The 14710-nt window shown below is 38.6% G+C and overlaps 1 protein-coding gene across 1 annotated transcript; it reads right to left on the bottom strand.

Moving 5' to 3' along the window:
* Positions 1–10564: 10564 nt before the first annotated feature.
* LOC149067787 (uncharacterized) lies at positions 10565–14197 on the bottom strand. The gene has a single exon (XM_089252370.1). The coding sequence runs from the start codon at positions 14195–14197 to the stop codon at positions 10565–10567; it is 3633 nt and encodes a 1210-aa protein (XP_089108496.1).
* Between the last annotated feature and the right edge of the window lie 513 nt (positions 14198–14710).

Raw genomic sequence — 14710 nt, forward strand, 5'->3', positions numbered from 1 at the left:
TTTCACGAACGAATGCGGGGTTATTTCGAGTGCCCCTGTCCCTCCATACCAGAACACGTCGGGTGTCACACTCCAGACTGAATCGGGACTCGTCTGTAAACAGCACTTGGCTCCAATGATGTTTCTCCCAATCTCGATGTTCAGCAGCCCATCTTCTTCGGGCCGCACGGTGGCATGGGATCAACGGAATGCAGACCATTGGCCTACGTGCATAGAGCCCTCCCTCGTGAAGCCGATTACGTACTGTTTGGCTGGACACCCTTCGTCCTGTTGCCAAGAGCAACCGTCTTTGCAGCTGCTTAGCATTCCCTGTTCTGTTTCGACGGGCTGTTAACCGTACATACCGGTCATCAGTTGCTGTAGTGGCGTCTAACATTTCCGGTTTCTTGGAATCGATTCCACAGCCTTGCAACAACACTTCTGGCGACTCCAACAGCGTCCGCGACACTACGTTGTGTTTGCCCGGATTCCAGTCTGCCTATAACACGCCATGTCATGGATTCCGGTAAATCACGTTGTTGAGACATCCTCAAGTCACCTTGTCTCAAAAAAAAATACTGCGCAATCGAATTTCACAGTTACGGCAGTGAAACAGACGTTTCTGCAACATCCCGATTTCTGCCCTTATCTCCTTTTTCTGGTTTTTGACGTCATGAACTTTGATTTGCATATGAAGTTTTCTTCTTCCGTTTCCTGCTAGGCTTTAAATTATGGATGAAACATTTTATGTTACTTATCGGTATACATCTTTGCGTAATTTTGTTAAAACCATGTGCTCCCCCTAATTGTTTTGAGCAGTGTATAATACCCGGCGCTGCCCTGGTTTTCTTCAGTTACTGGGAGGATTGAAAAATTGACAAAGCATTATAAAGGCATAATCTGTTCAAAGGCATTAAAGAAGATACAAACCATTGCTGGGGAATCACGGTAACCAAAGTAAACGTCCCGAAATGATTGTTGATCATTTATATTATTGATCTTTTCATTTATAAATCAGAACGATTCTGGTGATTATTAATAGAATAATTATATACAGTAATTAACTGTTAAGTCATTCAAATTCGTGAAAATTAGTAAAATTGGCCCTAAAAATTTGGAATTTTGCGGTGAAGCATAAAATAATTGTTTCCAAATTTACGTTGCAGCGAAATTTTTCAACATAAACTGAAGAAAAACATTAATATCCCCCAAATACCCCCCTCTCCGTCACACTTAATGCGTACGCCAATGCATTTGTGACAGAAATAGACATTATATTACTTTCTGTACTTCTCCCTCTTTTGTGTTTTGCCAATTTATGCTAGATACTTTAAGCGTTCAATCTATATATGTATGTATATGTGTAAATATACGCATGTATGTATGTGTGTGTGTATATGTGTATATATATGCATGTATGAATGTGTGTGTGTATATATATATGCATGCATGTGTGTGTGTGTGTGTATATTGCATTTTTGCATCGCTTTTATACTTTTTGCACTGTTTTTGCGTTTTTGCATTCTTCATTGTTTTTGTACATTCATATTGTTTTGTGTTTTTGTTTTTATTTATTGTGTTTTTTTTAACTTCTCATTTTTGTGCTGTAATATTTTGTGTATATGAGATTCTGTCCTTGTATATTTGATTATGTATAATAAAGTTTTCGCCGACACGGTCCCGACCCTTCACAGGGGCAATGGCTAAAATTGGCTAAAACCGATAGAGCCTGGGCCGTGTTCGGTTTGAAAGAAAGAAAGAAAGAAAGACCCCCCCCCCCCAAGTGTCCCCCTCGCTACGCCCTTGACTGATGGCAAAATCATAAATCCGCTTCCTGCAAAGAGAGCGAGTGACCAGAAAGTGTTCAAGCATGTGAGTGACAAGAAGAGTGACCTAGAGTAAATGCGACCGTGATACCGCCCAAAACAGTTAGCAATTCTACCTGCCATCAGAACAGTTTACGATAATGTGATTAATTAAAAGTGTGACTTTTTACGACTAGTGGGCAACCGAAAAAGTGACCCCGAGATAAAGCAATGCAAAACTACTGTTCTTTGATGATCATCAATATGCATATGTGCATATATTATTTTTAACCGTAAAAGAAGGGTGACCGCATCTGAAGGGGTGTTCGTTTTAAGAGGGTTTTATTGTATTTTCTATAACATCGGTTTTTCTGCCGCAGCTGGAATTTAGGGAATTAATAGAGATGTTCGTATTTCCAAATATCAAGTGTTCTGTTATTAAGGCTACTTCTAGAGAAATTTCAAAAGCGTTTAATTTTTTTTAGAAATATTGCCGAAATTCCTTTCTTACTGGTATTTCGTTATCGAGCAGCTGCAACAAACTAGAAAACTAGAAATTAAAAATGCCTAAGTAAAAAATATGTTGAAGTTTTTTTGCATATGCAGGGACATAGACGTACGACATAGGTTTACATTTTTTCCGGCAAAATAACACTATAATCTCAGCTCGGGGGGGGGGGGGTTAGAACCCCAAAACCTCCCCTTTGCGTACGCCGATCTGCAGGGATATTTTTGGTAAATGAATATGCACTAAGAAATAGAAAATATTCAGAGAAATTGAATTTTCTGGATGCAATGCCAAAACTAATATTTGGAAAGGAAAGTGATTTGTCTTCTCCGGGAATCGAACCCGAACCCTCTTGCATACCGGGCAAGTGGGCTAACTAATACACCAGACATATACTTTTCAATTCCTTATAACACGCAATTAGTATCGTGAAGCGCTGAGATGCCATCTCTTAATAGAAAATATTCATTTTAAAACCATATCTCTGCTTTTTTTTTGCATAGTGTGTGTTTTTTAAAATGCACATTTTCTCGTTTTTGATCATTTTTAACTTTTTCATGATTTTTTAGCGTATATTTTGGGTTTTAATGCATATTTTGGCATTTTTAGGTGCATATTTTTAGAGCATATTTCGCCACTTTTTAGTGCATATAATCTGGGCTCTAATTATTATTCACACGACTGAAATTTGGCCTCTGGGCCACGGCATGAGAGCTAAAGTAATGGGAAGAAGCTGATTTTTTTCCTGTTAGCCCTAACACCGAGAGAATGAAGAGGACATTGATTGCGATCATTGGTCTTCAATAAAACTGATTCTGCGTGTGTATTTTACGTATTTTCAGAAAATACATTATTCAAGTGAATCATTGGATTTCTGAATAACGTTAAACAAACAATTCGCATTTAAAAGCCAATTCCTTTTGCAAGTTTGAGCAAGATTCCGGCAAGAGACATTTCTGACTATTCTGTTCTCGTAGAAAAGAAATTTCCCATTGACTTAACATTGCATGCATGAGCTCGGAAAAACATCGGTCAAAAATCAAATATACTTTATAAAAATTTGCAATAAATATCCTGATAATGGAGGATATTTGGGGCTTCTGCTCCGAAAAACAAATGATGATTTGAGAATAATTACTGTAGTAAACAAATCATCAATAAACAATAGTTTTACATTGCTTTATCATTAGAAGATGCCATGAGATGAATCTGATGACGTCACTGAAACATTGAAAGCGAAAATTAAAAATCTAGTTTTACGGCCCACCTGATTAATGATTCGTTCCTCGTTTCTTCGCCCCTCCCACAATTGATGACGTTGCACTTTCTGCGTCTCTCATTCGTTCGATGATGACGTCATGAAGTCCTTACGATGAAGCTCAAGACTCAACGCTATCTATGTGTTTGAATCGGAGCGCTTCATTGATTTCAAACGTGTCGCTGGCCGGAGGCCACATAATCAAGTGATTTGCGAAGATGCTGTAGGTCACTCAAGTGATCAGAAAATATGACGCGAGTCAATTAAGTGATGTGGCGTTGTGTCTCGGTGATGTATAAATACGCGACGAGTCACTTTACTGATCTGGGAAGACTGCGTGGAATATTTTAGTTATCTGAGATTGTGCCACGATCACTCAAGTCATCTGAAAATATGCTGCTCCACCTGAGTGATCTTGAACTGTGCGCGGTGATCTTCGATTGTGTCGCGGATCATTTAAGTGATCTGAAAATGTGCCGTGTATGGTCACACTTGAATGATCTGAAACTGTGACTCGAATCACTCCGGTTAAGTCATTTTTAAATGTGACGTAGGTTGCTTGAGTGATCTCTAACTGTGCTGCGGGTCACTTACGAGATCTGGAACTGTGTAGCGGGGTGACTAAAGTGGTCATGGAATGTGTTATAGGCCACTTAAGTGATGTGGAACTGCATTGCAGGTATCCGTGAAGAGATCCGGAGATTTCGCCTCTGACATTTCACCCCCGAAAATTTCGCAGCACCTGATATTTCGTCTGGAGTGACCGTGTGAGTAAGTGACCAAGTGATTAGAGGTCAGTGACTATATAAGTGGGTGAGCGACTGTATGAGTGACCAAGTGAGTGTGAGTGACCGTATAAATGACCAGGTGAGGGACGGTATATGTGAATGTGTAATTGACTGTATGAATCAGTGACTATAGGACTACTTAAGTATATAAGTGACCGTATGTTTATCCAAGTGAGTGACCAAGTGATTAACGGAATGCGTGATCAAATGAATGACCCAGCGAGTTACTGAGTGATTGACTATATGAGTGAGTAAGTGGGTGACCGAGTATATGATAGTATGAGTGATCAAGTGAATGACTGAGTGATTGAGTGATTAAACATATGAGTGATCAAGACAGTGGCCGAGAGATCGACCATAGGAATGACCAAGTGAGTAACACCAAGTGATTGACCATATGAGTGACTAAATAAGAGACCGAGTGATTAACTGAATGCGTGATCAAATGAATGACCAATTGAGTGACTGTATGAGTATGTGAACGTGAGAGCACGAGTGAGTGATTGCATAACCATGTGAACGATCAAGTGAATGACCGTATGAGTGACCGAGTGATTAAACGTATGAGTGACCACGTGAGTGGCCGAATCATTGACCATATGAGAGATCGGGTGAGGTACTAGGGGATTGACCATACGAATGACCAAGTGAGTTACTAGAAGATTGACCATATGAGTGACCAAGTGAGCTACTGAGTGATTGAACATATGATTGAGAAAGTGGGTGACTACAGCGATTAATTATTCAATCATTACACTTCACTTATGGTTAGAAAAGTGGCAGATGGCAGCACTACACATAACAAGCATTACACAGAAACAAACTTCATGTCACGTTTCACTACACGTATACGCACATTCCCGCATGTACCAATTCGTTAGAGGTTCCGCAGAGGAATATGGACGAGGCACACGTCTGGTTTAGTAGTACGAGTGACCGAGTATATAAGTGATCAAGAGAGTAAACGAGAGATCGACCATACGAATGATCAAGTGAGTGACCACGTGTGACTGTGTTATTGACCATAAGAGTGACCACGTGTGACTGTTATTGACCATAAGAGTGACCAAATCACTGAGTGATTGATCATATGAGTGACCAAATGAGTGATTGACGGTATGATTGATCAAGTGACTGACCGATGAGTGACCATACGAATGACCAAGTGACGGACCGTATGTATGAGTAACTGAGTGACCAAGTGATTGACCGTTTGAGTGACCAAGGGACTAAGTAAGTGATTGACTGCATTAGTGACCATATGAGTGATTGACCATATCACTGATTGACTAAGTGGGCTACCAAGTGAGTGAAAGAGTGATTGAATTTATGAGTGACCGAGTGATTGACCAAATGAGTGATCAGGTGATTGATTGTTTGAGTGACCGAGTGATTCAATGTATGAGTAACCAAGAGAGTTATCATATGATTAACTGAGTGAGTGACTGAATGAATGACCAAGTTGAGTGACCATTTGAGTATGTGAGTGTTGAACTCCCTCCTCATCTTATAGGCCGTTACGTATTACTTTAATGGGCCCTAGCAATTCGGAATTCGCAGTGAAGCATAGAATAATTTTAGCACAGGTGAATTATCAAAGGGGTAAATGTCCAGCTCACCTGATCACTCATGAGGTCACTCATACACTCAGGGCTGCAAAATGTCCGGGGCGAAGTGTCACAGTGTAAATGTCCAATTTACTTGATCATTCATACGGTCACTCACTTGGCCACTCATACTGCGATTCAAATATTCTCTCATATGGTCACTCATACGGCCAGGGCAGTAGAAATATCGGGGGTAAACGTCCAGCACACCTGATCACTGATAGGGTAACTCAATTGGTCGCTCATATGGTCAGGCCAGGTGAAATGTCCGTTGCAAAATGTTCGGGAACGGAATTTCCGGGATACAAACGTGCTAGGGGCAGTGGCGGATCATGATTTTGGGAGGCCCCAGGCGCAACCTGATCTGGAGGCCCCCCTATCAGGGGCGGATTAAAGGTAGGGGCTGTCACCCCCCCCCCCCCAGAGCAGAAAAATTAAATGGAAAAAAAAATGTTTTCTACGTTTTTGACTGAATAACAAACCAAGAAAATAAATTTGCTTAAAAAAGGGGGAAAATTCAGAATTTTTTCCAAAAAAAATCAGAACCGTCCTGAAAAATTGAACACATGGTCACAACCACCACCACCACCCACAAATTTGCGTTTATCCACCACTGCACCCTTTTGGCCCTAATAAGAACGAGATGGTTCACTAAAATGAACAATATTATGAAAAATCATAACTTTTTTTTATTTTTGCATCACCAAAACCATAAACACAAAAATAAGATAAGGAAATATAATGATATTCTCTGGTACTAGATGAAAAATAATCACACTCCCATTAAAAAAAATAATCACAGTAAAATTCTGCATCATATTTTTAGTAATCTAAGATGTCCGCCCTGGTGCCTTCAGCCACACGGCAAAAATGGAGATCCGTCATAGTTTTAGTAATTTAATATTACTGATTAATAAAGATTTGATAATATCTCAAATGTAATATATTTGATTTGATATAAAGATACTGATAATATTTAATAGAAAAACATTTCTTCAATAGAGGGAAGAAATTATATCAGAGTAAATATAAGAATTATATTTTTAATGGAAGAAATTAGTTCAGAATGAATAAATTTAATGAAAGAAATTATTTCAGAATGAATTAAAATTATTGTCAATGAAAGAAATTATTAAAAAAATTTTTTTTAGAAATTATTATTTTTTATTTGTTTGTTCTATTTTATTTTTACTATTATTATATTAATTATTATTATTTTCTCTTTCAGCCACCTCGTTGGGCACTCTGCCTGTTGTGGCCTTTGCCTTTGTATTATTTGTATTCAGAGTGAATAAAAATCTTCTATATTATGCCCCCCCCCCCGTTTCGTTTAATAACGAAAAATGCCACAGTATAACATTGTGGCCCGCGTACTTTATAAAATGTTTCAATATGGCCTGCTATGCCTCAAAGATTGAAGACCCCTGCAGTAGACTCTCGCTAATCCGGTACGTATTAGACCACGGTGTGCCAGATTTTACCGAAATTGCTGGATTAACTTTGAAGAAACCCATTGAAATAATATATGAAATTTCGTGCAAAGACATAGTCAGGACTTGATCAGCAATTAAGAAATATTAGAACGTGTTAAGGGGTTAGGGCATCAGGAGAAAAGTGACACCACACCACCTAAATATCCTGGACTACTGGACGTGCTGGATTAGAGCACGACCGAATTCTCGAGAGACTACTGTAGTTGAATTGAAATGCTCAAATAAAAATTTATCAGATAATTTATATATTTTTTAGTTTTGCTTACCGTTATTTTTGGAGATTCTGCAATCTAAATCCTAAAGGAAATCTTGAGGATCGGCATGAAAATTTTTTTCATTACAATAACACACATTACAATTGCATTAACTGGTCAATACCATGAACTCAAACACACACCTGTGTTTTTAAACTCAACAAATTTTAATTCTGTGAGAAGGGTGATTCAATAATGCGCGCAATAACACGCAGGGGACTAACATAAGACAACCTCCCACTGGAGGGTTGTTACATACACTATCACTATTACACAACACATTTCTCCCCTTCGAGAGGGAGAGAGACATAATAATAATAAGAAATACACAAGAAAAGAAAAGCGAAAGTAGACATCAACTCCATCTTGTGTTGGGAGCAAAAGATAAAAAGTTAGGCGTTTCCATCCCGCCCGGCGTTGTAATGCTAATTACAACCAATATCAATTTAACATAATACAAAAGAAATTAAAAAATGCTTGAAATCAAAACTTGCACACAATACATATTGAAAAAATAATTATGAAGAATCATGAGCATATAACTATAATGGTAATAATACATTTGCAAGATAAATGCATCTTACTTGTGTAGGCATATCCTATCTTAGGCATCAAAATGAACTGAAACAAATCTAAACACATAACTGCTGTAATCAAACACGCGTGATTGATTCAAAATGCAACAAACATATGTGCAGTCAATTCAAATTAATATCCATTCTGAAAAGCTTAAAAAAAACATCATTATCATATGCAATGAAATTATGCAGCTAAAATGCACAAATGAAATTACTAAAATATATCCGATTAAATATGATAAACACAAACACTAGATGATAAATTACATGAAGACCAAGTCACTTCATTTCTCTTGAAGCGGGAGCAAACAAATTTTTGCTATGGATCGTTTGATTAGTCCATTTTTAGTTCGAACAGTCACAACGCGAACCTTGTGATCTGGACCTGGAATGATTTCTTCAATTCTTCCAAGTAACCAGTTACACGGTGGCACGTTATCTTCCTTGACAATCACCATGGCACCTGGTTGCACATTAGATTTTGAGAAGTGCCACTTATTTCGTTGCTGGAGCGAACTTAGGTAGTCCATCTGCCAACGTTTCCAGATGGTCTGAACGAATCGTGTTGTGAGCTGCCATCGAGATAGTCGGTTATCACCAAGGTGGCACAGGTCAGGCTCAACAACGGTGTTAAGCGATCGTCCAATCAAAAAGTGAGCTGGTGTTAGGACATCAAAGTCATTAATGTCTGACGATAGAGGTGTAAGTGGTCTGGAGTTCAAAATTCCTTCAATTTGGGTCATAACCACAGAGTAATAATACTATAGAGTGCGCGCGAGGGGTTACAATGTGAAGCAAAGATCCGGAGTCACGTGACTCCGGTCGAAAGGCTGGTCAGGGAATCTCGCTGGCAATGCTTTCCTTATGGCTACTCGTATGACGATCTACACGCGCTGTCTTATTTTTGATTAGAATGGCCAACACTTGCGCAGCTTTCGGATGTTCTGAGCGGTTTAGGAAAGGGGGACCAGTATCCTTTCACAAGGGAATACTTTTTTGCTTATTCCTCTTCTTATAAATTAAAAATTGGAATATTAAATTGACGATGCAGTGGATTTCTGACGTAGTCTCAGTTTTTAACGACTCCATTTTGGATTTAATTCAATTAAAGTTCCAAGTTTTGGTAAAATTCAAATGTCATGAATCATTATTAAATGTTTTAATAGAATTTTTGGCAATAAATGATTGAAATTGTGAGTTTTATGAAGTTTTAACTGAAATATACGTCTCCGCAAGATTTGGCGAGATTTGGCGAGCTAGTGAGTTCATTCGAGTTTTGCTCAACTTGGAAGAAAATATGCTTTTCAGAAGGAGAAATTTATGAAAAATACTTTATTTAAATAGAATGTGAGGAAAACGCACCCTCTAGACAATTGCAGTTTTGCATAAAAATGCATAACAACCTCTAAAAATAATAGTATTTTTACCCCTCTTCGTAACGGTTATGTTTGCATATGCTGATAAATACAGCAAAAGCCAACATGAACTAAGGCGATGAAAAAAAATCTCTCTCTATCTTCGCATTTATTATTAATGTAATTTTTATGGCGAAATATGTGTAGTGCACGCATCTCATACGGACAGAACTAAGTTGTTGAAATAAAGTGATATTTCAGCATGGATTTTTTCCATATTCATTAAACTTACTAACTTCATTTTGAGAATTATTCGATTCATTCGTAAAAAGTGATAAATGCTACGAAATTCATCAAACTTACTAAAAATATTGGTAATTATGCATATATTTACCAACTATTATGCAGAATTTCTGAAGATAACGCGCACTACGGATTTATCAAATTTACAGTAACATAAACATTATATATTTGTTGTATACAATATTTTGTTTCCTGTGTGTGTATAGATATTTAGAAAGCTATTAAAAACTGTGCCAAAAAAATTTATTTCATGAAATTTATACTGTTTATATTCACTTCCTTCAAATATTATATATTCAATTAAAATTTAAAAACCCATGTGTTAAGAAATTATTAAGAATTATCCCTTAATGGAAAATAAAAAAATTCCGTTTTCCAATATTTGTTTATTTTATAGAATTTATTTTTTCAAATCTGATACTCCCTAAATATTTCACATAAAAATGAGTGAAATTCATTGAAAAAATGAAGGAAAGTTTTCATCAACTTGATCGAATTGAGTCAAATTTCGTCACAGCAACATCCTAGCTTCTGCGAAAATGCGCCAAATGTAATAGCGCAGAACCTGTTCTTTCCCCGACAATACTGCTCATCTTTTCTTCACGTTCGACAAGTTTTATGAATAGCGTGCGCGGTCTATTTATATCTTAAGTCTATGGTCATAACAGTCTGGAACTCTTCCAACGTGAGTTTGGAAGACCCAACAGTTCTTTTGAAATGGTGCTTGAAGGACTTGACACCAGTTTCCCACAAGCCTCCAAAATTTGGAGCTCTTGGAGGTAGGAAATTCCATGTGATTTCCTCGAAGGCGAAAAAATTAGCTACAGATTCATCAGGTTTCACAACCATCTGATGAAGACGTTTCAACTCTGTGTTGGCACCGACGAAATTAGTGCCATTGTCACTGAATATTGATGAGCATTTCCCACGTCTAGCGAAAAACCTCTTCAGACATGCAATAAACGCGTCTGCTGTCAAATCTGATACGAATTCTAGGTGGATTGCTTTAGTCACGAAACACACGAATAAAGCAACATATATTTTATGCAATTGGCCCCTTCGCTGACCCTTGAATTTTACGTAGAATGGGCCACAAAAATCTACTCCACAAACGTTGAATGGAAAGGTTCTGTTTACTCTTTCCTTAGGCAAGTTGCCCATTATTTGCTCGAGAGTGGTCGGTTGTGCACGGAAGCATGTTACACACTCATGAACTACCTTTCTTGCAAGGTTTCTTGCACCAACAACCCAAAAAGTTTGGCGAACGAGATGCAGTAAGGTTTGAGAACCTACATGCAGGTGTTTACGGTGATAGTATTCGAAAATCAGTCTCGTTAGTCGGTGTTTGGCTGGTAGAATTATCTGGTGTTTTTGATTGTACGAAATGTCTGCTTCATTTATGCGACCACCAACGCGAAGCAATCCTTTCTGATCCATGAAAGGATTGAGATTTTTCAATTTGCTTTTAGTGAAGACTTGAGCCCCTTGCTTCAAGTTCCTCAATTCCTCACCGAATTCTCTTTGAACTGTCTGAATTATTTTTATTCTTGCCACGTCAAGTTCTTGGGCAGTGAGTGGACCTGATTTTTTATCTGTCTTAGATCTGGCATTAGAACAAAATCTAAGCACGTAAGCAACTATTTTAATGATGGCTGTGTATCTGCTGGCTTTCGTTATTATGGGTGTTATAACATCATCAACACTTGCTACCAATGAATGTTCAACGGATTTCTGGAATTCACTCGCAAATGTCTCATCCTCTGCTGCCAACGTAGGTGGATCTAAATCAAAACTAAGTTCTGATCTCAAATAATCAGGACCGCTCCACCACAATTCATTGTGAATTAATTTGTCAGGAGACAAGCCACGTGACACCAGATCTGCTGGATTGTCTTCGGATCTAACGTGGTACCACTTATACCCACTAGTTATTTCCTGAATAACTGCCACTCTATTGGCTACAAAAGTTTTCAACAAATGAGGTGAGGTGTTGATCCATGCCAGAACAATTTTTGAATCTGACCACAAAATAATTTTCTTAAGGTCTAATCTTAGAGATTCTACGACCTTACTGATCAACTTGGACAGCAACACTGCTGCACACAATTCTAAACGAGGTATAGTAGTCACCTTGAGTGGAGCCACTCTTGACTTACTACACAAAAGCTTAACGCTGTACACATTTTCAGAAAGACACCGCACGTAAACTGCTGCGCCATAAGCCTCAGAAGAAGCATCGGCGAATCCATGTATTTCAATTGAGTGACCTTCACCAGATAAGTAATAACGATCAATGCATACATCATTAACAACATGCAGGGCAGTAATAAACTTGCACCATTCGGTTGCTTCCTTTTTTGGAAGCGTATTATTCCAGTCCAATTTCAACAGCCACAAACGCTGCATGAATATTTTTGCCTTAACTATGATAGGCCCTAGCAATCCCAATGGGTCAAACAGTCTCGCTATGTCCGAGAGAACGGTGCGTTTGGTGTAATCGGAAGATAGGTTTGAGCTTACCTTGAACGTGAAATAGTCCTTTTGGGGATTCCAAGCCAAGCCCAACGTTTTCACAGTGACATTGTCCTTGGCATCAAAACTGTATCCATTCTCGCCATGGTTGACTGCGTTTAGCAGTGTCGAATTGGAACACCACTTGTGAAGTGTCATTCCACAAGTTTGGAGCATCTGTATCAATTGACGCTGAAGCTCTAGAGCGTCATGTAGCTCATGTGCACCAGACAAGATGTCATCCACATAAAAGTCCGAGAGTGCAATCTTGGACGCGTAAGGAAACCGAGATTGTTCGTCTAGCGCAAGCTGTTTCAGCACACGTGTAGCTAAATACGGAGCACAAGCTGTACCGTAGGTGACAGTCAATAATCTAAACACCTTAACAGGATCGTTCAGATTTTCTTTCCACACGATTCTCTGCAAATCACAATGGCTGGATTCAACCAGAATTTGCCGATACATTTTTACAATGTCGGCGGTGAAAGCATATCTATGTTGACGAAATCTTATCATAATTGAGAATAAATCCTGTTGAATGGTTCCACCATTCATGAGCAAATGGTTAAGAGACACCCCTGAAGAAGAGATGGCGGATGCATCAAAGACAACGCGAAGTTTTGTACTCGCACTATCAGGTCGGTGAACGCCATGATGTGGCATATAGTAGGTGGTGTGATCAACTGCAACAGAGGTGAGTTCTTCCATGTGTCCCAAATCCTCATACTCCTTCATGAAGGACACGTAAAGCTTTTTCATATCTTCATCCTTGTCTAGTCGTTTGCACGTTGCGTTCAATCTTCTACTAGCCATAGCCAAAGAATCTCCCAATTGTGTTTGATCTGATTTAAGAGGTAGTTGCACTACATATCTACCTGCCTCATTTCTGGAATGAGTCTCACAAAAATGCTTTTCACAAAGAAATGCCTCAGTACTTTCAATAAGCTTGTTTTCGTTTACGGATTCTAAGTCCCAGAATCTTTTCAAGGTGTTATCTAAATGTTCTAATTCATTTGATAAGTGACAATATCGCACATTACTTTCGGTTTGGTTTTGCACCGCACCGCAAACTATCCAACCAAAAACAGTTTCTTGCAACGATATTTTAGATGTGGTAATCCGATGTTCGCATAAAATCTCAAAGAATATTTCGGCACCCAATAAAATGTCGATTCTATTCGGAACATTAAAGTCGGGATCTGCTAGCCGTATATTCTCTGGAGGGGAAACTTCAGATTTGTTGATGTATCTGGAAGGACTGAAACCCATCACTTTCGGAACTATTAGCAACTCCAATGAGCGCCTAAACTTGTCATCTGAAGATGAAATTACCACATGCAGTTTTTGGTTTATGTTTACTGGTAAGCCGCTCAACCCAGACACAGAGATGAAAGTTTTATTTCTTTTCAGCCCAAGTCTCTTTGCGCATTCGGTAGTGACAAAGCTTGACTGCGATGCACTATCCAACAGCGCTCTACATGGTTGTAAACAACCTCGTGAATCCCTCACGTATACCACTGCTGTAGCCAGAAGAACGTAGTTATTCGTCACTTGTCGAGGAGTGCTGTTTATGAGGGTCGATGTGTGACTGACTTCCCCCATCTCATCGGATTGTTTATCAGCAAGCGGGAGTACGTTTGATGCTTGCGAAGGCGACTTTCCTTCTTTTTTTGTTTTGTCTTCTAACGAGTCATTTCTTTTAACTCTATGAAGGAGGGTGTGATGTTTGTAACCACAGATGTTACAGCCCTTGGACATACATTCATTTACTGTATGGGAGTCATTTAAACAATTGAAACACAGGTGTTTCTTTTTCACTATATTTTGCCTCTCATTAATGCTTAGCCTATGAAACTCAAAACAATTATAGATGGAGTGTTCTATTTTGCATACAGGACATGATTTCCCGTAGTAAGAAGATTTTACAGCAAAGGTCCTCGATTTATTTATAGGTGAATTGCGAGGCTCACGGACGGGAATGGTTCGCGTGATACCTTCCAAAAATTGACATCTGCTTTCCAAAAATGAAATCAAACTGTCCCAACTAGGAATTTCTGTAGATTCTAGGGTCATTTCAAATTGTTTTCTTGTTTCTCTGTCCAATTTTCTGAGAATTAAATTGGATAATATTACTTCACTCAGAGCATCTGTCTTAAGATTTGCAATGTTTAATGCTCTCAGGTGCTTTAGAACGTTGTCTAGCAAGGCTCTCAAATCTTTAGCCGACTCTTGGGTGATTTTAGGGATTAAAATTAAGGCATTGATATGCGT

The sequence above is a fragment of the Pholcus phalangioides genome, unplaced genomic scaffold (genome assembly GCF_987345545.1).
Source record: "Pholcus phalangioides strain wild (caught in Gottingen) unplaced genomic scaffold, Ppha-v1.0 ptg000028l_1, whole genome shotgun sequence".
Taxonomy (NCBI): Eukaryota; Metazoa; Arthropoda; class Arachnida; order Araneae; family Pholcidae; genus Pholcus; species Pholcus phalangioides.